The 27,145-nt window shown below is 37.4% G+C and overlaps 1 protein-coding gene across 2 annotated transcripts in view; it reads left to right on the top strand.

Moving 5' to 3' along the window:
• The first annotated feature begins 24,728 nt into the window (after positions 1-24,728).
• LOC149821232 (dynamin-2A-like) overlaps positions 24,729-27,145 on the top strand; it is a 64,419-nt gene continuing 62,002 nt past the window's right edge. The window contains exons 1-4 of one of the 2 annotated variants that reach the window (XM_089983628.1): positions 24,729-25,375; positions 26,191-26,241; positions 26,379-26,499; positions 26,901-27,008. In XM_089983628.1, coding sequence (XP_089839754.1) covers positions 25,235-25,375; positions 26,191-26,241; positions 26,379-26,499; positions 26,901-27,008 — 421 coding nt within the window. In that variant the 5' untranslated portion in view covers positions 24,729-25,234. The remainder of the gene's footprint in view (positions 25,376-26,190; positions 26,242-26,378; positions 26,500-26,900; positions 27,009-27,145) is intronic. The other variant, XM_089983629.1, reaches the window with a different exon arrangement.

Below are 27,145 nucleotides of genomic sequence, written 5' to 3'. Positions count from 1 at the left end.
CAAGGTTTCGTTGAGCCTGCTAATAATCCCTTCTCATAGACCTATAATCCAGGATGGCGAAACCATCTCAACTTTTCATAGAGAAATCCACAAGGCCTACCCCCTGTTCCTGCCCAGACACAGGCTAGACCGATTAACTACCAACAAAGTTACTTAAGACCCACATTCCCACAGGCTCCACCCCAGTTTAGCCATCCTTCTCCCCAAGAACCTACATCGAGCCAGTCTTTTTAGGAGAAACTCCTTGAGGCTGCAGGCGCAGTGAGGGGAGCTTTGCTAGTCAGCCTATTGTCAACCTGAGGGGCAAGGAGCCCATGCACTCTGGCCTGCACATGACAGAGTCACATCAAAAGTAGGTCAGGTCAGTTATGACCCTTTAGAGTGGGAAGAAAATTCACCCAGTTTAGGAGATGAGTGAAGAATACATGGATAGGGCTATAGACCAGTCAAGTTCTTTTGTTAGGCCCAAGCAAAGCAGTCAGGGCCCATAACTTGAGCCATCTACTTCCTATATACCTAGATCCCCCTTTTTTCAGGCCTTAGAGAAGCCTAAACCCTTTGGCAAGCAAAGAGTTAAGAAGAACGAGATGCTTGAGTTATTCAAGTAGGTCCATATAAACCTCCCATTTCTAGTTGTCATACAGTAGGTTCCTACCTATGCGAAGTTTCTCAAGGAGCTTTGCACTCATAAGCGAAAGTCGATGTCCAGTGTACCCAAGCGAGTATACATACTGAGTAGGTGAGTTCAGTGCTTTTGCATCAGACCCCATCAAAGCTCAAGGACCCAGGGCACCGATTATTTCATGTGTCATAGAAAACATTACCATTGAGTGTACTTTGCTCGATCTTGAGGCAAGTGTCAATATCTTGCCGGATTTCTTTTATGATACATCTGAGCTTAAAGATATAAAGCCTACACCGATGACCCTGCAGTTAGCAGATAGATCCATCAAGGTCTGGTGAGATATCCTTAAGGACATCTTGGTCAAGGTGGAGGACTTCTTCTTCCCCGTAGACTTCATTATTCTGGACATGGAAGGTGTGGATCATGTCCAGCAAACGCCCATTATTTTGGGACGGCCTTTCTTGGCAACAACGAATGCTTGCATAAACTGTTACACTGGAGCTATGGATGTATCATTCGGCAACACGAAGATGAGACTGAACATCTTTAATGCTGTCATGGAGCCTGCAGGTGAGGATGCTTGTTTTCAAGTAGACATTGTCTAGGACCTGGTTGAAGCAGAGCCGTTATGAATGTCGAGTGACCACTCTCAGGATAAGGATGATGTGTTGCTCCAAGCGGATGAGTTTGAGTTGAGTGATATGATGGTGGTCTCACCATGTGAGAGACGATTGGCTTGGACTTTTGAGCCCCTCCCAAACTTGGCAGAGTTACCTGTCAAACCCTCAGTGGAGTGTCCGCCAGTCCTTGAGCTGAAGGCCTTACCGGCCTCGCTCAAGTATGCCTTTTTAGGTGACCAGCAAACACTCTCAGTCATCATTGCATCAGACCTGGCAAGCGATCAAGAATATCAATTGATTTAGGTCCTTCTAGAGCATAAGAAGGCTATAGGGTGGTCTGTAGCTGATTTGAAGGGGATAGACCCCTTCTTTTGCATGCATAGGATCATAGTGGATGAGGGTGCTAAACCCTTCAGAGAGATTCAAAGGAGGATAAACCCGAATATGAAGAAGGTGGTGAAGTGACTGGATGCAGGGATTATTTATCCCATCTCTGATAGTTAGTGGGTAAGTCCTATGCAGGTTGTTCTCAAGAAATCGGGGTTCACCGTGATGATGAATGAGAAAGGAGAGAGCATCCCCATGAGAACCACCATAGGGTGGCGATTCTGCATAGATTACAGGCGGTTGAGCAACGCGACGAGGAAGAACCACTTCTCGTTGTCATTTATAGACCAGAGCCTTGAGCGACTCGTAGGCCAGAGTTACTTTTGTTTCCTTGATGGATATTCAGGATATAATCAAGTGGTTGTTCACCCAGAGGATCAGGAGAAGACCACTTTCACCTATCCTTATGACACCTTCAAATTTAGCCGTATGTTGTTTGTGCTATGCAATGCCCCAACTACTTTTCAAAGGTGCATGATGGCTATCTTTTCGGACATGATGGACGATGTCATAAATATTTTCATAGACGACTTCTCTGTCTATGGCTCATATTTTGAGGATTGTCTCCAAAAGTTGACTCGAGTGTTATAATGATGTATGGAGATAAATCTGGTGCTTAGTTGGGAGAAGAGTCATTTTATGGTGAAACAAAGGATAGTTTTGGGCCATATCGTGTCCTAGAGGGGCATTGAGGTAGATAAGGCTAAGGTGGAGACCATTGCCAAACTCACTCCACCTACCACGGTGCGCCAGGTTCGTTCATTCTTAGGGCATGCTGGATTCTATAGAAGATTCATTAAGGATTTCAGCAAAATCTCTCAGCTTTAATGTGCATTACTTTCAAAGGAGATGCCCTTTCACTTTGATGTGGATTGCATGAAGGCTTTTCTTATGCTTAAGTAAGCCTTAAGTTCGGTCAAATTTTGTGATCTCTAGATTGGGCATTACTCTTTGAGATAATGTGTGACACATCCAATTACGGAGTAGGAGTCATTCTTGGCTAGAGGATTGACCGAAAACCACATGTGATCTATTATGCCAGTGGACCCTTTTTGACGCACAACTAAATTATACCACTATAGAGAAGGAATTGCTGGTAGTAGTGTTCGCATTGGAGAAGTTCCGATCATATTTGTTGGGCTCTAAGGTGGTCGTCTACTTGGATCATGCCGCTTTGCGGTACTTGATGAGTAAGAAAGACATCAAGCCGCAACTCATCCGATGGGTCTTGCTACTACAGGAGTTCGATCTTGAGATTCGAGATAAAAGTGGTAGTGAGAACGTAGTAGCAGATCACCTGTTGAGACTGACAGTGGAGTCATCCCCTCAGCTGGGGCCAATCAATGACTCATTTTTGGATGAGTAGATCTTGAATGTTCAACGTCTTCCCTGGTTTGCAGATATTGTCAATTATCTGGTGATTGAAAAGCTCCTTGCGCATTGGAGCAAGACTGATAGAGATCGGTTTATGGTGCAGGTAAAGCATTTTTTTTGGGAGGATCCAGAACTTTTTAGATTGGGTGCATATCAGGTGATTCAGAGGTGTGTGCTTGTAGAGGAGGTTCACTCTATTCTGACCTTTTGCCATTCTCTGGCCTATGGATGTCATTTTTCCAACAAAAAGACCGCAGCTAAGGTCTTACAGTCTGAATTTTGGTGGCCTACACTGCATAAAGACTCGCACAAGTTTTGTTACAGATGTTTGTGTTGCCAGCAGATAGAGAACATGTACAAGAGGGACATTGTGATCATCGCAAAAATTTTCCTCTCAGAATATTCTCTCTCTTCCTTCTCTTTTCCTTTCCAACCTCTATTTTCTCCTTTTTAAAGGGAGAAAAATAAAAGGCAGAAAGAAAAAAGAGAAGAGAAAAGAAAGAAAAGAAGAGAAGAGAAGAGAAACTCTTTTGCGGGGTCTCACTTGACCTTAATTTTGAAAATATTCGAAATAACTCGCCTCCGTTTTTAAAATATTTACGGGAAAACTGAGAGACGGGATCCGCTCGTCGGTACGAGCGTTCCTCGCGCCTTTACTAGGGGTAATCGAACCAAGGGTCGAATTTATGCCTTTTGCTTTGCTAAGAAATTATCTAGAAAATTATCCTAAGTCTAAATGCACAAAGAATCATGCTTGTGCAAATGCAAAGATGTATGCTCTTTTTGAAAATGTTTTGAAGAATTCCAAGTGTTTCTGAGATGAATCTGATAAAGTGAAGAAATGATTTCTAACTTAGAACTTAAGATTAAAGTTCTAAGTTTTTAGAATAATCAAGAGCTTTGGGAAAATAAATCTGGGTTTGAAAAATGATCTTGAAACTGAGATGAGAGAAGAAAGGAAATTCCAAAGTCATAAATGGACTTTGAATTGGAAAACTTGGATGAATATTTGGAATGGAATTGAATTCTGACTTTGAAGTTTTGAATTTAGAAGGAAATATGGGAAATCTAAAGGAATTGAGAAATGGGATTGATTTGGAATTCAAGATAGAATTTGAACCCAAAGTTTTGAATCCTAAATAAAGTTCAAAATTGAATTCTAGATTTAGAACCTAAAAATAGAAGTTGGTTTTGAAATCTGAAATGAAAAATGGAATTGGATTTTAAGAATTGGAATCAAGATGAAATTTGGATCTGAAATTTTGAATGGAATTGGATTCAAAATTTGGAATCAAGATGAAATTTGGATCTGAAGTCTAAGATCCAAAGTAAAGTTGGATTCTGGATCCTAAATGGATTTCGGATCTTCAATTTGAGATCCAAGATGAAGTTGGATTTTTGGATCCTAAAATGGAATTGGATCTGAAGTCTGGGATCCAAAATAGAATGGGGATCTAGATCCTAAGTGGGATTTGGATCTGTAATCTGACATCCAAAGTGGAATTGGTTCTGGATCCTAGAATGAATTTGGATCTGAAGTCTGAGATCCAAAGTAGAGTTGATTCTGGATCCTAAATAGAATTTGGGATCTGTAATCTGAGATCCAAAGTGGAATGAGGATCTGGATCCTAAATGGAATTTGGATCTGTAATTGGAGATCCAAAGTGGAATGAGGATCTGGATCCTAAATGGGATTTGGATCTGTAATTTGAGATCCAAAGTAGAATAAGGATCTGGATCCTAAATGGAATTTGGATCTGTAATTTGAGATCCAAAGTAGAATGAGGATCTGGATCCTCAATGGAATTTGGATCTATAATTTGAGATCCAAAGTGGAATGAGGATTTGGATCCTAGAAGGGATTGGGTTTAAAGTCTGAAATTCATGATGCAATTTGGGTCTGAAGTCTAAGATCCAAAAAAAATAGAATTGTATTTAGAAGACTGGATCCAAGTTGGTCTAACTTTGGATTTGGGTCTTGAAAGTCCAAGTGGGACTTTTGAAGCTGGATCTGGGTTTTGAAAGCCCAGATTGAATTTAAAATTTAAGAAGAGTCAAGATTCAAAATCAATCTCAAACTTGTGATTTTGATTTTGAAGATAAGAAGATAAACTTGATTTTTGAATTTGAAGATAAATCAGAAACTTCAAAGTCAAATTGAACTTTGAAATTGAATTTTGAATTGAGTTGGAAATTTGAAGTTTGAATATAAAATGATTTTGGAATTTCAAAGTCAAATTGGACTTTGAAATTGAATTTTTGAATCTTGAAATGAGATAGAATTGGATTTGATGAAGAAGAAGAAAAATCACTTAGAATTTTGAAAAGGGAAATTTTGAAAATATGATGCAATTCTATCCTATATGATGAATGAATTTGAATAAGTTTAAAATTGGATTTGAAAATCATATTTCATTCTTCAAATGAATTTAAATAAGATTAATAATATAATACACTCCTGACTATGGTCATTGAATGTATTTTATAATAGTCATATCTAAATTCAAATGAGGAATAAAATACCTTTTTGGTGTTTTTATAGAATTTAAAACGAAATTAACCCTCAATATACCCTGACTATGGCCATTGGTATATATTTTGAGTTAATTTTAAGTTAAATTCTAATAAAAGGAGAAAATATTTAAGGAAAATATGATGAATTTTGAAAATGGATCCAGTTTTATTTTGTAAAAGATAAAAATGCTAAGTTTTGTCCACACCCTGACTATGGCCATTGATGTGGATCATCAACTTAGTATCAATTACCTCTTACGAAATAGTGCACGTGCCATTCGTGTTTCACCATTGTGAGAATTTGAGGAATGAAGGGGAAAATGCATGAAAACAAGCAATTTATGATGTTTATAATGCTCATCCATTCTACCTAAAGCAGGAAATGTAAATTCTCATTCCAATCTAACTATTAAAATAGATGAAATCAGATGTACAACCCCAAGTAATGATATCTTTTCCATATTTCCTGCAAAACAACTGGGTTAATATGAGAAAGGAAGAAAATTTTACACATATTATGTGGATATCTACAAAATGTTCATATGAATAATGACAAGACAGAGAGAATCATACATATACTCATACATATATATATATATATACATGTATATGTTATATAGGTATATATATGCATCTATATATATGGATACATATGGCTTGAGAAATGAGATGAGTTAACGGTTTGCAAATGGTGGAGCTGGATGATAGTAGTAGTGGAACATCACAGCAATGCTAAGCACTGCTATGAACCAGTGAAAATTCTTACTACAGTGACCACTATTGTAAGTATGTGGAAATTACAGCAATGTTTAAGCACTGCTGTGGGTGAGTGGGCTGAGGTAATGAGTTGGGTAAAAATTACCACAGCAGGAGGGTACACCGATGACAAGCTGGAACAGGGAGCACCACTGCAAGTATTGCAATAATGGTATGAAGGTGAAGACAGTACTAAGATAGCAGTACAGGGGTGGCTGAACAAGATATGCAGTGCCATAAACATTGAGGTATGCAGCTGGTAGGCAAGATGGAATTTAAGCTGGAAGGTAAGGTGCTTGTGTATACAAAGGGATGATGGTCATGGGTTACTATTGGTAACAGCAAAGTGCTATTTGGGATGCTTACAGCAGACAACGTAAAGGGGGGGTGAGATGGAAGATGACAAGACAAGGACATGCTAATGATGAGGCCGATGCCTAATAGATGATATATGACACATCATTCAGCAATGTTGTTGAACCTAATACATTATGTGGACTGATGTAATGACATTCACAGACATAGGTTGATACAAAGATACATATCAGTCCTGAATCAAAACGCTGAAATATTCATAATCACAAACAGAAATATGACATTCTAAAAGGAAAAGAAAAGAAAAAAAAAGAAACGTTTGCAGCTAAGAAATGAAAAGAATTTATACTGAGACACCTCTAATCTTCCCTTCCCTTTTCAGCTTTTGTCATAAGGGCTTTTTCCTGCAATATCTTTACAACTGGATTATTTTGGAGGACCTATGATAAAGAGTGAACAGAATATTTTCCAAAAAAAAAATCTATATATATTGTATTCACAAAGAATTAATCCTAAAGTGCAGACACCAAGTTATAGTTCCATCAATCCTCTTGTGACCTCTCTAACCTTCATTCATATTCTTTGCTTCAGCTGGTTGAGAGAAGGGAAAAGACCCTCATTATACTTGAGCAGAGGTTAGTATAGGCCTGAGTGGACGAACACATGGAAGAGCATTATTGTTCCAATTTTAATCAGCATGCTAACCTTGTCATTCTCCTTTTGGAGGGATATTCATACTGATGATCAATCGACAAATCTGATGCTTGGAGAGATTTTTTTTATCAGGGCTAATGGGAATTGAGTCCCAAAACCATTTTTTAATTATATTGACATAACCATTCTAAGAAACTTTATTGAAAGAAGTGGATCATGGCTGAATTTCATTCATGATCTGAACCAGGGGAAATGGCCCTTCCCTTCTGATTCTGGACTGAACCAGGGAAATTTTTTTTTTAAATTTCTTCCCCTCAACATGTGGAAATCACAACGTGATACTTGGATCTGAAAGAGTACTAAATTATTGTGAAATCAGAGTTTGATTGAGCTGCAACAACAGCTTCATTCCATTATATGAATGACCTAATATGGTTGAGGTTTGATTGGAGTATAATTACAATGTGATACAAAATTAGAGTGAAGGCGTAGTGGTATAAAAGATTAACAGGGTGCCTATTGTCTTAAGCATTTTATCTCAAACTGAATCAACACCTAAGTCCTTCACTGAAAACATAGATCGAGCAATACAAATTAACTGAAACCCATGGTCTGGGACATATGTGCTGGAAGAAGGGCATATATACATTATGACAAGATTCAAGGAAGATATACGTGCATGCAGAGAGTAATCCTGGGACTTATGGAATGGGAATGTACAGTTATGCTATACCAAAGCATAACCACGTATTGTAATAAGCTTTCAAAGGCTGAGCATATATTCACTTTATAACTAAGTATAAACATACATTTGTAATGAGATTTCAGGGGAGCAGGTGATGATTTAGCATTATGTAGATGTTACGGACGAATAGAAGAAGCAAATCTGATGCATGGGGTGGTGGGAAACATGAGATTGAATGTAATTTTTGAAAACCAACATTGACATGGGAGATTGATAACGAGAATGAAAATTTACTTATATCGGCCAATCAAACTGAAAGGAAGAAGAAAAAAAAAACGATGCAGGAAAGCAAACAAAAGGAATAAGATAATCGACTCTCTCTCTCTCTCTCTGAGCAACATAAACCGATAAAAGGAATTGGACACAATATCTTATTTTCTAAAAACCCCCTAAAACCCATACTCAGAAAGACTTTTCCCATCCGTTAACCATTGCTAACGATCCATCTACCATTCAACCAACACTTGAGGAAAAAAAATCCACAAAGTCAAAATAGATAAAAGCAGATGGGATGCTGAATTGCAATGACTGTAATTGATTTATCTGATAAAGAATAAAATGTATGCTGCAGGTAAAATCAAATGTAATATGAAAAAAAAATGCAAACGAATAATGAATCAAACAGAGGCAAGACAGACATATGTACTTACGTAAACTGAAGAATTAACAAGATGGATGAAAGACCAGAATTCGATCAAAGGATTGGTATGTATTATAATGAACACAGGTAATGATATCCGAACAAACTTATAGCAAGAAGAAACCGAAACTAGCATGAACATAAAAAAAAATGAATTACCGAAACTTGAGAGCAAAAACAAAAAAAAAAAATTTGTTGGAATGCACGATTCCTTTGATATTGCTTTATCTATAACTCGATTTGCTATATGCAAATTGAGATTATAGAGAGTGCGTTAATTGGGGTAATGAGAATCAAATCAAAACCCAAAGAAAAAGAGAAGATTCTTACCTGTCTTGCGAGGAGTCGAAGCTTCGTATTTACCCTGGAGGGCTTTTACTGCTGAAAGAAGAGGCAAGTTGATTGAAGAAGGGAGATGCGAGAACTCCAGTCGATCGTCGGATGGTGCTTCGAGATGGTCGATATGGAAAAGGGATATTTGATGAGGAAAACGGATGGATGCCAGTAAAGAGTCGATGGAAAAAGAAATCGATCCCCCCCCTTCCTCTGTGTGTGCCCTCTTTAAAGAGGAAGAGGGGAAAGTTCCAGAGAGAAATCCGTTCAGGATTGAGGGTGGAGATAAGAGGGATCTGTTGAGGATGGAAGGTGGAGAGAGGAGGGGAAAACGCGCGGGAAGGGGTCGTTGGAATTTTTCCCTATTTCAAAAAGGTTGCTTCTCCATCCACGGAGACTGACTGTGAATGTTAATTTTCATGAATGTGAATGTTAACTTTCGTGTGAATGTTAATTTCGTGAATGTGAATTTTTCCCTATTTTAAAGAATGTGAATGTTAATTTTCGTGTGACTGACAATGAGAGAGTAAGTGGTATGTATGGCTTCATGGGGTATTGTAAAGCACGAAAGGTTGCTTCTCCATCCACGGAGATAGGGGATAGCTACCACCAGTGCTGTGTGGTGGTAGTGAATAAGGCTTTAGCTGAAGAAAAAATTGGTATATAAATTTGAGGGTGTTGGGGTTTCTCTCTTGATAAGTTTTGTCCCTCATCCAGGGCTGAAAAGGATGTACATAACCAAGGTAATAAGACACCAAATTGCTTGAACGTACCCCTTGGTTGTGGCTCCAATTCAGATTTTATCTGTGTTGTACCCACAAAGACTATTAACAAGAGGAATAAGAGTGTATTGTGTATTATGATAAAAGCATTGCATGAATCATTTAAGAAAGAACACCTAAATGAAAGAACGTTAAAGCACTCATGTTGTATATGTATACTTTGTTGCACTGTTAAGTCATGCATAACATCCTCGATCATGCATACCTATCAAAATATTTTTAGTGGTTTATGATTTTCACTATGCCTGTTTGAATACGATGTTTTCTACATGCTTATTGTTGTATACATATGCTTTGTCATTGTATTCCTACTGGAATATTGTTCTAACCCCTGACACAAATACAAGAATTGAATGAATTACCGCAGCGATGACGGGGACCTGTGGTGGAGTTTGGGAGCCATTCCATTTTTCTTCTCTAAAAATAGGTTTTTTGAATTATGGTCATTTTGTTATCTTGTTTTATAAACTTTTATATTTGGATCCCATATTTTGAGAAATGTTTTTGCTGACGAAAAAAAAATTACTGAATTTTTTGGGTTCAAAATCTTGGGGTATTACAATTGGTGTAACTAATACATGCCTAATATGACATCATATTTCATCATATCAAGTAGGATTGCATCAGCAGGTAGGTTTCATTCTTCTATTTCAACACTCAGGTTTGGTACATATGTTACACGAAGAGAAGTGTATCCTACAAGATTGTATACTTCTAATATGTTGTGCAGAGGTTCAACAGGTATATTCAATCTTTTAGCAAAATCTACCAAACTAAATGAATGTGATGCACCACAGTCAAATAAAACAAATGCATCTTAACCTAAGATCAGTATGGTACCTTGCACTAGGTCTCCCTCAGTGAGCTGCTCAACAGTAGCAGTATAAACGTGACTTGTTGTTGTTGTCTTCTATGGTTGCTGCTGAGGTTGAGGTTGCAGGGATGATTGTCCTCCTGAGGCTCGCCTCTTATCATTTGTCACCATCTTATGGCAATTTTTGATGTAGTTGTCCATCTTGCTAAAATATAAGCAACCTCATGTGTCCTTGGGGCAAGGTTGTCCCAGATGTTGTCTATTACACATAGGGCAAGAGGTGTTGGATTATTGTTGGGGAGTGGATTTTTCTTGCTGTAATGGTTTATGGGTTAGTATAGTAGAGTTTTTTCCTCTGAAATTCTTCTTTCTGAATGGTAGTCACGGTGTTTGGCCACCAAGATACATCCTCTTGCCATTTCCTCCTTGTTTTGTTGTCTTTTTCTTGTTTAAACTTTCCTTCAACCGCTCATATTCAACATTTAGCAAGGTGACCACAGCCACTACTCAAGAAACATTTCTGGCATACTTATCAAGATTTTGAAGTGAAACCCTTCCTTAAGTCCCCTGACATATTTGTTTGCCTTCTCACGATCATCGATGAATAGGTTGGGACAATACCTTTCTAAATTTTGAAACCTAGTGGCCTAATCAACTAAGTTCATGTTTTCTTGGCTTAACTCAAAAAAGTTTACCTTCTTATACCTTGCATGTAGAGAAAATTAGTTCTCTAAACAGATCCATCAAAAATCTTCTCAGGCAATCATGTCGTATCCAGAGAAATGAATTCTCTTGATGGTGTCCCACCATTTTCGAGTATTATTTTTCAACCTATATTTGTCAAAGTCTGTCTTCTTGTTTTCTGGCATGGACAATACTGAGAAAACTCGTTCAATTTCCTCAACCTAGCTTTCTGCCATTTTTGGTTCAGCCTTTCCAGTGAATGTCAGAGGTTCTAACTTTAGAAAATTTTTGTATGTAATCCCTCGTAGGTTACAATTCATGGTAACGGACTCCTGGCATTGTCTATCACGGGCCTGATCTCGGATAACTATGGCAAGAGTATTAAGGGTTTTGATACCATGACTGCGATGCTTCGAAACCCTAGACCCAAGATTTTTGTATAAAATTTTTAAAAAAATTGTTTCAAACTTTCAAACAGCGGAAAACGGGGTTTTATGACTTGAAGTTCAGGTCGAACGATTTTGGCGAGTCACAAGTCAAGGAAAAATATTTCTCAAAGATTGAAGTACAATTAAAGTTTTATAACAAAATTTGCACATTCATATATATATATATATATATATATATATATATATATATATATATATATATATATATATATATCAGGGTTTCAAAAATTATTTTACAACTTCAAGAAGACTTAGGATTCAAAATAATAATATAAAAAGTATCCTAAGCTGGTCTTAGGATCCTGAAAGTTGTTGGTTCATAATGTTGCCCTTGCCTCGCACCATCTCTTGTTCATTACTCACTTGAAATTTTATAATAATAATGTCATACTTGTGACAATCTGGTAGGTATCTTATCAATTCCATGTAAAAAGCATAACATTTAATATTTATAATTCAGTGATCATAAATCTAGAGAGTTTGACTTGTTTTACATTAGGTATGTCATAGTATGTTTATGTTAAACTTATGTTTTGTTATTTAACTCTCTATGTGGTTACTCATAGGAAAAACTTTGAGTCAGTTGAGACCATACAGTGGTTTATTATGATATGTATTATAATACTATGTATGACTAACTGGCTATGTGACTCCATAGGGGGCGGTTCAATAATCGAAAGAGAAGTCCACCTTGATCCATAAATAAAGATGCACCATAACCTTCTGTAGAAGTATGAAAACTACCCACCTAAGATTCATCTGCGGTAGATCCTGTCTTGTATCTCTGATGGCCAAGGACGTTGAGTCATTACCACTTGAGGGCATAATAACAATAGTATCCATCAGAGTTTGTACCTTCTACCTTCTCCAAGCTAAGCTTAGATCTGAATGGAAAACATGGAGTTTTTCTTTCTTAGTAAGTGTTTTATTATTGTGTCTACTTCTGATGAGCATTTTAGGGCTCTGATGGCCTGCATACCCAAATTGAGTAACCAATGTTTTATGATACAATTATATATTTTCTCCCCTTCAGTGAAAGCTTTGTATATACGAGCATGCGCCTGTGAAGGCGAATGCTACTTTAGATATATGTGTATGAATTATCTTATTTTTCAAGTGTTGCTCTAGCACTCTTGGCCTCTATGAGCACTCTGCCAATCTAGACAGATCCATACGAGTCTGTGCCTGTGAAGGCGGATGACACTTTAGGTGTGTGATTATTTGATCTTTCACGGTTGCTCTGGCACTCTTGGCACTTTGAGCACTATGCCTATTTAGGCGAATCCTGACTATCACATTTTTCATATACTTCAAGTATTTTAGGTTGAATCTCTGAGGTTTCTTGAACCTTGTCTCTATTCTTGGAGCTGACTGTATATTTATAAATATAGATCACTACGACCATTAGGGTTTCATAAATCTTTAGAACTATTGGTTATCCAGAAAGTCTTTTTGCAAATCAAGGTTAGTTCTAAGGGATATTCGCCAAATATCCGCTTCCTTGATACCTCTATAAGATATTTATGAAATATTTTCTTCTGAAGAAGTCATTTATTCTTCTTAAGGTGAATGCATTAAAAAGTATTTATCTTTTGAAAGTGCTTCACTTTTCTTTGAGAATATTTATTTTCTTGAGAAGCATACTTCATATGTGTGTGTATGTGTTTGAAACATGAACTATTATTTTCTTGTTGATTCATGTACGTGTGAAACATGTTGTTAGGATAACTAGTTTGATTCTTGTAGTTTAATTTATAATATATATATATATATATGTGTGTGTGTGTGTGTGTGTGTGTGTGTGTGTGTGTGAAGCATGAACTATTATTTTCTCATTGATTCATGTATGTGTAAAACATGTTGTTAGGATAACTAGTTTGATTCATGTTGTTTAATGTGTAAAATGTCATATGTGTGAGTATGTGTGAATCATGAACTATTATTTTCTCGTTGATTCATGTTTGTGTAAAACATGTTGAAATATCCTACATGCACTAGTTTGATTCTTGCAGTTCAATGTAATTGATTGATTCATTTGATTGATTCCAATAAAATTAATTGTGATGGTAGGATCCGCAACCAAAGGATTCAAAAGATCCAACATCCTACATGCACTGATTCTACCGGTTCCAAGCACACTAGTGATTTGTAAGAGTAATGGAGGAAGCAAAGGAGTTACTGTATGGGATGCATTTTTTATAATTCTTCAAGATCGCAACATAGAACATTAGTCGCCCCCTATTAGAGGTCATTGTGTAGTTTTGAAATTTGGCAACCAACACATTCCATTTCAAAGATTTTGAGATGACCATCATATTGGAGGACGTTGCATGAATCATCAAATTGAAGTGCTATTGGAAGCCAGTGAGTAAATATTGGTGGAAAGATTTAAGCAGTTGTGTGACTTTTATTTTGGAATGAAGGAGAATGCATTCGACGGAGAAGGAATTAAGTTGTCATGGTTGAAGGACCTGTTTTACTCGAAGGGGGGGGGGGGGGGGGACTAATGAGGGGAGCTACCGTGTGTTATAGGGAAAGCCAATAGTAGGTGAAGAAAGACGTGAGAGCATTCATGCTCTACTTTTTTGGAGATATGCCTATTTATCGACGCTAGTAGAAAGTTGATTCACGCATTGTATATTCAATTTTTGCAAGACCTGGATTGTATCGATCAATATACATGGAGCGCATCCTCACTTGCACACTGTATGCAAGTTTGAGTTGCATGAGGAATGAAAGAAAAAACATGGTTGGTATGTTGGTATTTTTAGAGGTATTTAATTCTTCATTGTACAATAGGACTTATGATTTATTCTTTAGCATTATTTAACATTACTGATATACTATACTATGTATTAATCCTTGTTAATTCTTTGAACTTTTATAGGTTTGAATATGAGAGTACATATCTACTACAAGACATTGAATATGTGACTGTCTACATGAATTTTCACGTGTTGCAATATTTTGTCGGTCACACAACAAAGAGATGATAGGTGAAAGATTGACGGGTAGTCACATGGGATGCGCCTAATTTACAAAATTGTTGTGTAAGCCGAGCATGGCAAATATAAGTTTTGTTGATGATTTTTCTTATATTTTGAAACATAATTTGATATATGACTAGCCATGAATTATTTGAGCTTCTATAAGTAAAGTGGTGCCCCTATAAAGACACGACGACAGAGAAGTTGAATGCCAATATTGTTGAGGGGGCGAAGGACATCACAATGATAGATATTTAGTTGCACAACATGAATGAAGTTGAGCGCCAAATAACCAGTTGGGTCATGCAACACTTTGGGTTTGTTCAACAACCCCATCTTCTTTGCACCGTATCCAAATCCATCTCGTTGCAAACAAAGGATTAGATGAAAGATTACCCCACTTTATTTCTCTTCAAAGTTGAAGAGTAATGTAACAACAATGAAGCCATCAACTTGTCATCTATGGTACGTGCCACTGATGATGATAATGTAGTTGTCCCTTCTTAAAGAGGGTCATTGAGGAGGTGCAAGAAGTTGGGGCGAAGCTGAGAAATATTGATTTCATTGCGGATACTAAGTTAGTTATTGTCTAAACGAAATTTGTATGGTGAAGGATATGTTACAGACTCAAGATGACTTTTTTGAAAACACAAATAAGGTCAACGAGGAGTTACAAGCGCATATAAGGCATCTACAACATCAGTAAATTTGTTTAATGTTCTATAATTCTAAATCTATTATATTTTAGGAGTGTAACTAAAATTCATTGTATATTTGTAAATGATTTTGTAATTTTCAATTGATCCGGTTTTGATTTTGTAAATGATGTGTACTTCATGAACTGAGCAGATTTTGATTCTAAATTAATGAAGTTTGCAATAAATATATGTGAAAACACAGTATGCAACAAATATATGTGAAAAAAAAAGTTCACACAACAAATATATATAAAAAATGAAGTCACAATAAATATATATAGAAAAAAGAAGTCTACAATAAATATATGTAAAAAAAGGAAGTCCACAACAAATATATGCAAAAAAGAAAGTATATGCAATAAATATATGCAAAAAAACGTATGCAACAAATATATGTGAAAAGAAAAGTTATCATCATTATTATTCGTTTCAGATTTCTTTTTGTCACATATATTTGTTATGGACTTTCTTTTTTTGCATATATTTATTACAGATTTTCTTTTTTTAGCATATATTTATTGTAGAATCATATCAAACTGTGAATTTACAAAATTCATACAGAATTCATACAAAATCAGAGGAACGAAGTGATATATCGACTTCACTACTTCTGCACATGTGAGGGTTAAAAATGTCATAATGAAGTTGGGTATTTACGATTTTAGACATGGAAAGAATAACAAAATTTTTGAGAAACAGGTTATACTTGTCATACATTAAGATAATTTTTAGATAAACTTTTGTTATTTTGTAATAACTAAGTAGTGTTTCCAAGGTGCTAATTTGAAAATAGAATTTCCTTGTGCCTCATAAAGATGCAGGTAGGAGGATTACAACCTGGATTATGCAGTCAACTCTCTCTCTTGAATATTGTTTTATTTATATTATCAAAAAAATGTGTAATTTTTAATTTTAAAGGCAAACTGGGGTTAAGCGTCTCCCTTCCAGTTATACAACTATACCATTGGGTTTTGAACATGCAACGTTCCAACACAAGGTGATGTGCACTAGCTGCTCCTGCCAGACAAGCGGAGCCATGCCGGACATATGGGCGGGCACTGTAACTATTCTAATTTCGTATAATGATGGCAAGGGCAAAACAAATATAAATGTTCTTAAAAAGGCTTTTCAAATGCCACGTAACTTAAAAAGATATTTTAAAAAAAGAATATATTTTTTTTTGTCATAGACGACCCTTCTTCTACTCTTATAACTTCTACCCGTCCTAATCTCATTGCCTTGCCCTACTCTAGTAATCTTATGGACCTTCGATATTCTTAATGTTAAAAAATTAAGTTTGTTACGGTAAAAAAACCAGGATATGTCAAAAATATTTTTTATAAGGGTAGTATGATAATTTTAGCCTTGTAGTCAGCGTTAATAGAAGATTAAACTGTTGATGCCAGAGTAGGGGTGGCAATTTCTGACACGACCCGCCAACCCGCCTCTTAGGCGGGTTCGGGTTGGGCTTAAGCCAACCCGTTTAATAAACGGGTCGACCCGCGTAACCCGTTTATTAAACAGGTCGGGTTCGGGTTGGGGGTATGCCAACCCGCCAACCCGGCTGACCCGTTTAATAAACGGGTTAGGCGGGTGGGTCAATCCACCAACCCGACCCGCCAACCCGTCTGCCCGACCCGTCAACCAGTCAACCCGACCCGCCAACCCGATCTGTCAACCCACCAACCCGACCCGCCAACCTGACCCGTGAACCTGAAAACCCGTTTACCCGACCCAACCCATTTATTAAATGGGTTGGCGGGTCGTGTCGGGTTACCCGTTTATTAAACGGGTTGGGTTCGTGTTTGCCACAGCCGACCCGTTTAATAAACGGGTCGGGTTCGGGTTGAGGTATGCTGACCCGCCAACCCGACCCGCCAACCCGACCCGATTGCCACCCCTATGCCAGAGACATGGGGGGGTTATTTGCTAAAGATGAATTGACAAGTGTGAAAAACTACGGTGGATGTATTAATTTTGCCAAGTATATGCAGATATTTAGATAATGTTTTTATGAATATATATATATATATATATATATATATATATATATATATATATATAAACATTTTAGAACATTGATTTTCAAACTTTATCAAAACCTTTTTTTAAACCTTTTTATTTTTTTAAAAGAGAAACCATATCAAAACTTACTCATGTATTGAGATGGGACTATGCAAGAGTTGATTTTTTATCAACGCAGGTCGATTCGGACTGACGAATCAGATAATTCCTTTTGCATGCATTGTCGACATTGCGTTTTTCATATACATGTTGCCGATGAATTTTTGTCAGCTGGCGAGGGTTTCTGGTGATAATCTGATCCTTTTTGTCCAAGCTTTGTCATATGATCCTAAATTTTGGGTTTCTAAATGTGCTTAACTATTCTAAACTAGTTTTTGAGTGATTTGTGCCTAAAAATCTGTCTTTGTGTGGATTTAACCCAAAATGAATTTGAGATTTTTTTTAGAAAACTGAAGGGTCACTTTTTGATTCCCAGCAATTTTTAGTGTTTCAAACTATCAGCATTGTCTGAATACAACACATCTTTTCCCAAGAATTGCATTAGTAGGCGCAGAATTGTCCTTAACTGTTCTTCATTTGCCGTTAGTGTCTTTTCATTTCTAAGGTCTCTGGACCACTTTCAAGGCCCCAAGAACGTGAATTTTCATGCATTTCATGTCTTTCCAATGTTTTTTCATGCATTTAGGCATTGTCTAAATGTATCGGCTCATGCATTATTTCATGCATTTTGCATATTCTAACTTGCTTTCTTGAAGGAACTTAGTCAAAACCCTTAGAAAAGCCTACCCACATCCTAATTTTAGGACCATCCTATAGATAGATGGGCATTATGTCCTTAGAATATCCTGCGGATTGATGGAGCAATATGAAGCCCTCGATGAGTGGATAAGCCTTCCTAAACCTAATCCTTGTATTGAAGGCGCAATTTTGAAACAGAATCATACCATGTTTTTAAAAAAAAAATCCAAAATTTCTCAAGGCCTTTTTTCGATATTTTTGCCCTAAAAGTTTGTCTTTGTCTTTTAAAAAATAAGTCTTTGTCTTTGTCAAAATCAACAGTCGTCTTTCATAAGGTTTCAAGTGAAAAGACACTTGTTTCATTTTTGTCTAATCTTGTTCAAAAAAGACTTCTCGCTTAAAATCATTGAGTTCAAAGGAAAGCCCTAATGTAAAATAAGGTACTAGCTTAGCCTGCAGACCAACCTCGTTTGTCTAGACCTCTTTGCTTATAAGGCAAACATTATAGGGTGACCCTCGTGTTAAGCTACATAAGCACCTTTAGCTGTCATCTTGCACCATCAAGCCATCTTTGTCTTTGACAAGATTTTTTTTTAAATACTTTGACAAAACCAACATTTCCCTCTTTTTAAGCCAGTGTATCTACTTCTTTGTTATTGATCGAATTTCACACACTCAACAACAAAAAGGGGCATTCTATAGACCCCCATTTTGGATCAAGATTTTTTATGTCAAAATCTTCAAATTCTATCCTCAATGCTTACTTTGATATAATTTTGGAGCATCAAAATGACCTCTTTAAGGTTATGAATCAAAAGAAAAGTTAAAGATGAGGTTTTCTTTGCAACACACCAAAAAACTGACTCCAAGATTAAAAGTTATGACCAAAATGAGTTTCTTGTTGATAATGAGACATTTAATTGTTGTTATCATACCTTTAATTGTCATCACCCCTTTTGAATTGTCGTTTGAAGTAGTCTTTTTTTGGGTCGTGATGTCAACCCCCATTGATGATATATTCTATTATTGTCAAGAGCTAACCATCCCTATGATTTGTCGTTATTCAATCTAATAACAACATTTTAATTTGTTGTTATAATAAAAAATTGACGTTAACATGAACTGTCGTCACTAAATTCCAAATATTTTCAAAAAAGTGTGTCTTATCGCCATCCATGCATTAGTCAATTATTCATGTGACTCCCCAAGACCTCCTTATATAGATGAAACTTAGGTTGAGTTCTACTTGCATAAAGAAACCAACTAGACTAGGACTCTTTCTTAGCAAAAGACTCCTCAAAAGAGCAAACCAACTAAAAAACTATTCCATAATCAATTAAATAACTTAATTAACTCTAGTTAAACTTTTAGAACTTGGAGGCATCCCCTAGGACTCTCCAGCATCACACGCCCCCTAGGTGGACCCCACTCTTAATTGTCATGTCTTCGGGTCTTGACACGTGTATGATTTGTCCTACTCTTAATTGAGACTCTGGATCTTTGACTTACTAACCACTAGGAAAGTCTGAGACCTACACAATGTTGGTCGGCCCTCATAAGGCTCTAGAAGTGGCATATGGATCCTGGAGCTTAGGCCTGCACTATCTTCTTAAATTTGAGTTGTAATAGTATGCGACCACCATCAGTCGCTTTGGGTGCCTCCTCACTTACAAGTTCGATCTCCTCATTCACCTAGAATACCATGAATTGATTGCCCCGAAGGCTGTGGGTTCGCTTCTTTGGTCCTCTGATTTCGGTGAGAGATTCTCACCTAAGATCACCCTTGCTATGAATCTTCCTCCTTGTTAGACATTAGAGAAAGTTCTGAGCCATAACGGTCTGCTAACTGCATGATTGCCCCACATCTTGAGCAGAACTTGATGCTATGCTCATATACAACTTTCTGCCTCTAAGTGCCTCCTCCTTTAACTTTGCTTTCCACCGTTGGTTGCGGCATGAAATTGAGTGGGACCTCCATTTTAACCTTGACATAGTGCATTCTCTTTCATTCGGGTATAGATGTCAAACCCCACATATTCACTCCAATCATTATCACGATGCTCTCAAAGATATCCTCTTACCATAACTTTGGTGATAGGTCAGTAAGCTGGATCCATAATGGCAATGTAGTGTTTACCTCTAGGCAAATCAGTGCTCCCGACCTCCACCTCTAGCTGGATCCATACACCATGCTCCTTTCCAAGAAACAATTCTGTAAGGTTCTTCAGACTTCACAAGTATAAGGAAAAGACCATCTTTTAGTGTTGACAAGGCCAACCCTGACATTGAAGGTCATTGCACTTGCAAAGTTTTGAACATGTACCGATAAGAGATTTCTTTGTCTCCCAGTCCTCCAGGGAACCTAACAATGGTAGTCCACCTGAGTGGCTGAAGAAGTTGTTCACAATAGCCATTCAAGACCGAGATTTGAGGTTTCTCATTGTTAAACCTGCTTCAGAAAGCCAAAACAAGGTTGGAGTTATCTCCTTTCCACTTCTACATTGTTCGCTCAAGACTTGACATGCAGGGTGTGGGGTGTAGGTGGGGTTGTATTAATGCCACCATTACTGATCTTTGTGTTCATAGGCCTCAGTTCATTGAGTGCAGTGGGGGCTCCTAGCAGAGGCTATTCACAGATGTTTGTCCCTGAACCTCCATCACCTTCTATTTCGCCCTCTTCCATCACTTTACTTCTTCTAGAGCTAAGGATAAACAGATGCACTTTGTGCAATCAAGGGAAAGGTAGACTTGTAGTTGCATTCTAATGGGCCTAGGTTCAAGGTTTAGGGCTTAGGTGGGCTGGGTTAGGTTAGAATTTGGTTCAAAGTCAAAATCTGATAATAGGTTAGGTTGGGTTTGGTAAAAAATAGGGTACACCCAAATGGTATGACATAAAAATCCTTAAAATTAGAATATTAATATAGACACTTTAATGAATGTAAGGACCAAATTTCAAAGTCAAAGTCTTTGTAGATTGAGAGAAATAATTCATACAAGTTTTAGGTTGGGATATGATTTTTTGAAGGATGGAATTATAAGTTTAGGGAAAATAAACCCGGTTTGCAAAATTTATATCTCTGTATAGAGATATGATAAAATTGAGATTTTTGAAGGGTCTGAACTAGGGATCTTAAGGAAGCTTGGGTCAAAATTTGAGACCAGGGTAATTTACGGTTTGGGTTGGGCGATTTCTGCAAGTCTGACAACATTTCAGCTCTGTTAGAAAGTAGATTCTGGATAAACTTGGGTTGAAGGGTTCTATGAAATTCCACTAGAGGGGGGGGGGGGAGGGGTGAATAGTGGATTTAAATGAGAATCGAAAATTAAAAATAATTGCAGTCAACACACAGAGAACACAAGATTTATACTAGTTCGGTCAAGCCCCTGACCTACGTTCAGTCTTCAAGTCTTACCACTTGAGTATTTCACTATTTCCTTGTCAAACCCAACAAGGATAAATATTACAACACACTCATACAGACAACCCTGTAGAGGTCTTCTTCTCATAACCGAGAAGAATCAATACTAAAAAGCTGAAAGATTACACACTTTCCCTATAGAACCTTCAAAACAATATGTAACAGATGAATGCACTTTTAGAATATCTCAATTTTGAAGATTCACTTAGAATGTTCTTTTTTCAAAAGTAGAAAGAATAACTACTCAAGAGAATGAACTTTTCTTTTTTATTTTTCTTAATACAAATTCATGTTTTTGTCAATAAGCTCTCTTGCTTTTTTGACATCTTTTTGTTTGTATATATAGGTTTACAGAAAGACGTGTCTTTTTTAAACACTATTTCAAATGAGTGTACTTTTTGATATAAGACACCTTGTCTCTTCAAGACATCATTTCTTTTATGAAAAAGTTGTGTACTTTAGAATATAAAAATTTTTGTACCATTTTACTTTTTCATAAGTTGTCATTTCTTGAATAAATGCTTTGTTTAAACAATAAATGTTTGTGTAATATAAAAACAAGGCTTTTACTATAAATCGTCATTTCTCAATTAAATGATTTAAAGTATAATAAATGCTTCAACATTTAAAATAATGATTATTTTATAAATCGTCATTTCTTGAATAAATGCTTTGTTTAAACAATAAAATAAAAATAATGCTTTTACTACAAATCTTCATTTCTCAAATAAATGATTTGAAGTACAATAAATGCTTGAGTAATACTTAAATTATAAATCACCATTTGAGTAAATGTTCTTATATCATGAGCTATTATATCTTTTTAATAGTTGTCTTTTACATAAATGCTTTTGAAATCATGAGTTATTATATCTTGTCAATAGTTGTCTTTTTCATAAATGCTTGTAGGAAGTACAATGATTGTTCTAAAAGGTTTGATTTAACCTTTTTAAAATAATTCAAAAACATACTTAATGGGTATATTTAAAAATTGTCTTTTTGAATTTATGACTCATACGTTAATGTATAGTTTTTTAAACATATATAAAAATATGAATTATGCATGCTTTTTGAAGGTTCTGTTACATATGACTCTAAGAAGGAAAAATGACATTCTTGAAGTGTCCGATCATCTCCATCTTGAAGAGAGACTTTTGAAGCTTGAGCCAATCAAGCTTTCGTTCAGATATCCGAGTATGATTGCTTCAAATGTTGCACATGATCAAATAATGTTCACTATTCTTTAGTGAAAGAACCTTGCATCAAATACACGTTAGATACACAACAAATTATATCATATCAAATCATAATATAACATTTCACATATCATCATGTTAAGCATAAGCATATCATATTATCTCATATTACATATTCATCATCAAAATATTGTTTCTCAACATTCTAGGCTTGTGAAATGCTTAAGGATGGGGTTCTAATAACTTACAAGACTTGGTTCAGGTATGCTAAGGCTTGCTGAAGGTCTTGGTCAATCGGGGTTGGCTAGAGTTTCACCTTTAGGCTTGGAAGGGTCAAACCCTCTAAGTTGTTGGTGCATTCCATATAAACCGATTGGTGTTGGATGCTTGAACTTAGTCCTTAGGCAAATCAGACCCAATGAATATCTTATCACTTTTAATGGGCATAAAGCCGATTTTGAGAGAGAAGATTTTATTTCATTTTTTCATTCGTGATTTTAAATACACCAAATTGAGCCTCTTTTATAGACTAAGAAAGCTCTTATAAAAGCTTTACAATAAACAAAACAAATTAAATTAGAAAATACCTAATTCTAGATAAACCTACTCCTTAGCTGAAACCTCCCTTAACTCATTATTTTAGAGCCCAATGCACAAGGATCACTTGGGCATCCCAAGATCCATTAATGAGAGACCCCAAGAGGCTGCAAGAGTCCCCTAGAAGACTTAAATACCTTAGAGCGCCAAGGGGAGTGGAGGCCACACATCCTTCCATGAAGTCTTTTGGAGGGGACGCTCCATGTGGGTTTCACTTGCATTCAATATTTGCATTAATTGAGAAGGTGTTCAAGGGTGGTTCCCACACTACTGTGCGGCTGCTGGCTGAGATAGTTTGCAAGGCTGATGTGGCTGAGATACTTGACATGGGTCTCATTTGGCTGAGGTAGCTTGCAACAATTGAAGCTTGGATAACAGATCTGTCATATTTGGACCCTTGAAGCTGGGTCGGGCTCTTTCACCACTTGGTTCGTACCAAGGACTTGGGCAATGGATCTGGAATAGGGTCTTTAAAATTTGGATTCACATTATCTGTGTGGGTGAACAATAAGATAATTGTCTGGTTGCTCAATTTTGATCAAGTGCATTGTCAACTGATAACTTAATTGCTCGTGGCCTTGAGAGCATGGCAGTTCTTTCAAAGGGAGCAAAATTTTGGTTAGGATAGTAGATAGGTTGGTTGGGTATGGCCTGAATTTTAGGACATTTCACAATTTATGGCTAGACTTATAAAGGCCTTGCATAGCCATACCTGGCTGTCTTGCACATATAACTCCTAAATTATCTTGATCTTCAAGGGTAACTTAAAAACTAAGCAACCAAGAGAAAAAGGAGAAGATAACGGTTTTATAAAACGCAAAGTTTTTTATACTTATTAATTAATTAGGGTGTATATGTTTTCAAACAAAAAGTGTGGGTTCCTTGGAAAGTGAAAAAAAAAGAAATAAAAAGGAGGGCTTGTTAACAAGTCCAACCTCCAATAGGTTGAAAACGGGCTGTGCTTGGGACCCAACTTCATTTTAAACTGAAACTGACCCATTCTAAAATGTAGATCGGATCAAAAGATTGGCCCATGAATATTTGACATCCCCTCTATGCGGTAATCTCCTTTCTTATTGGGTAAGATGAGGCAAAAAGGGTAGCGATAAAAAAAAAGACGAGATCTGCCTACTGCTCACACACGAGGGGAGCCAAAAATTTGGAAGTTGCAAAAATTTATAAAGTATGGAAAAGAAAAGCCCAACACTGAATCGTGTGCCACGTTCTAAGAGAAGAGATCCCTGTACAAATGGCACTATCCGATGCTCGCTTAACTTATAGACATAACGGGGAGTCACCCGGACTCTGACCCAAAGTAGGAAATTTAAAAGCCCGAAAAAGCCTCGCAATAAACATTCGGTGGAGGGAGGGAGGGAGGGAGGGAGAGATCATTTTATGATTTCCTTCGCCACGCCCATCGCACCCTCAGCCTGCCGATCCCTTCCACCCTCTCTCTCTCTCTTTTTGATTTTCAAACGACGGAACGGAAGCACGAGACGACGAGGAGCAAAAAACGAAGAAAAGAGAGAGAGAGAGAGAGGTTTTCTCTTGACGAACCCCATCGCACCCTCCGATCCGTCCTCTCCCACTTCCCCTTTTCGGGCGCCTCCTTTCTCCCTCTCCCGCTCAATTCCCGCTCCGATCCGTCCCTCCTTTGCCCTAATTCACTCTTCTCTCCTCCGATCGTCCTTCCCTCCAATCTTAGTAATTTCCGGTGGCTTTCCTGGTAGGGTCGTCACCGGAACCCAAGGGATCCCGATCCGGATCTCCTCTTCCCGGTAGTCATTCAGTCAGGGGCTTGCGATCGACGGCCGCTGTAGTTTCTAGGGATTGAATTGTTTCTCCAACGGCGAGATCTCGTTGCTGATCGGCAGATCTTGTCATGGAGGCCATGGAGGAGTTGGTCCAGCTCTCGGACTCGATGTTACAGGCGGCCGCGGTGCTCGATGACGAGGACGCCCCTGATGAGGCGTCGAGGAGGAGGACGTCCACTTTCACGAACATCGTCGCTCTCGGCAATGTTGTGAGTGGTCCTTGTGCCCTATTTCCTTTTCCATCATTCTCGGTGAAGAACTGGATTCCGTGCATTCGACCTTTGGTTTCGTGTTCAGAAACCTGTTGTTGCGTATCGATCTGGTTCCCGAGCCCTTAGGTGCTCGGCTTGGCAGCCGTTTCTTTCCTTCATAATTTTTCATATTTTGATTGCATTTTTCTTGTTTATATTCATAGGATTCTTGATTAGTCGGTTGCGTTCTATTGGTTAATTATGAAGAATCGTTTCATCGATTTCCGATTCATGATGTTTTAAAGAGAAATGATGCGTGCGTGAAACATCACACCACTCTTGGCATGCAAAACCTGGTCGGATCGTTGATTTTGGCGCCATTATCATCCCATATCCCATTCAGGATAGGTGCCGCTTACCCAGGTGAGGTTGGATAATGAAGCATCCAATACGCCTCACGATTACCAGAGCAATGTGGAGCTTCATGTTAGAGCGTTGCCTCTTACGGCATATGTTGCGGTGTGCTTGCCCCGTTTGGTCTCGGTTAGGATGATGATTATGTAAACATTTGTTTAGAATAAACTGATAAAACGTATGGTGCTAAATGCATCGTTGGATCAGTCAATAAAATGATATACCGAACCTAAGTGGGTCTCTATTTAAGCTTTCCTTTTGAATATGTGATGCATACCAAAAATCGTGTACTGGGTATTACACGGAGTTTATGCCAAATTTTGTAGCATTGGAATCAAATTTAGGATTTTTATTTTTTTTGTTAAACACATACAGTAAAATGGATTCCGAAGTTCTGATATTCTTGTTCCCCTTGACAGGGAGCTGGAAAATCAGCTGTATTGAACAGTCTGATTGGGCATCCTGTTCTGGTAAGTGACTTACTTTGTAATCTAACTTGTTTTGACAATAGTTAATATTGAATTGATGGAGCCATATTCAATCCCCCCTTCTGCTCATAGTTCTTACTTGGTCTTAAGTAGTCTCACAGCTGTTTCTTGATCTGCAGCCGACTGGGGAAAACGGTGCTACGCGTGCACCTATCTGTATTGATTTGCAGAGGGATGGTTCTTTGAGCAGCAAAGTTCTTGTTTTGCAGATTGACAGTAGATCGCAGCAGGTTTCTGCAAGTGAGTCCTCTCTTTTGTTGCTCAGTTTTCTTGAGTAACTTGCTTTATTATCTTCTTACTATATTGGTTTTCTTGATTGCGATTCTAGTTTGGATGTTGCTTGTTGCTGCACATATTAGCACATGCTTTTGTTTTTCTTTACTTGAATTCAATGTCACATACTAATTGGTAGGCTTCCATTTCATAAATTATACTTGACATATTAACTGATCGGTCTGGGACATCTATTAGATGTGTGCTAATCTTGCACAATTGAAGATAAAATGATGGTTCTGGGCCTCTTCCAGCAAGGAGTAGCACATTTTATTTTATTTTATTTTATTTGTTTTTTTGTTTTGTCCTGTGTGTATATGGTCCCTTTTAGTCTGGTGGATTTCACATGCTAAGCATGAATGTGGCAGGTGCTCTTCGTCATTCCCTTCAGGATAGACTAAGCAAAGGAGCTGCATCTCAGAGCTCTGGAAAGAACCGTCCAGAGGAAATATATATGAAACTACGCACAAGCACAGGTTGGTTGCATATCTTATTCACCATGCTTTTCAATGTTTATGTTCATCCTCCATCTGGAGGCTTATATGTTGTCTGTTGATATTTAGAAGTTGTGAATAACTTGTATAGTTCACACACTTATCGATTATGTGTTTCC

Source organism: Nuphar pumila, chromosome 12 (genome assembly GCF_984573655.1).
Source record: "Nuphar pumila chromosome 12, dmNupPumi1.hap1.1, whole genome shotgun sequence".
NCBI classification, from domain to species: Eukaryota; Viridiplantae; Streptophyta; class Magnoliopsida; order Nymphaeales; family Nymphaeaceae; genus Nuphar; species Nuphar pumila.
The sequence above is the reverse complement of the archived record's forward strand: the minus strand, read 5'-3'. Positions and strand labels throughout refer to the sequence as shown.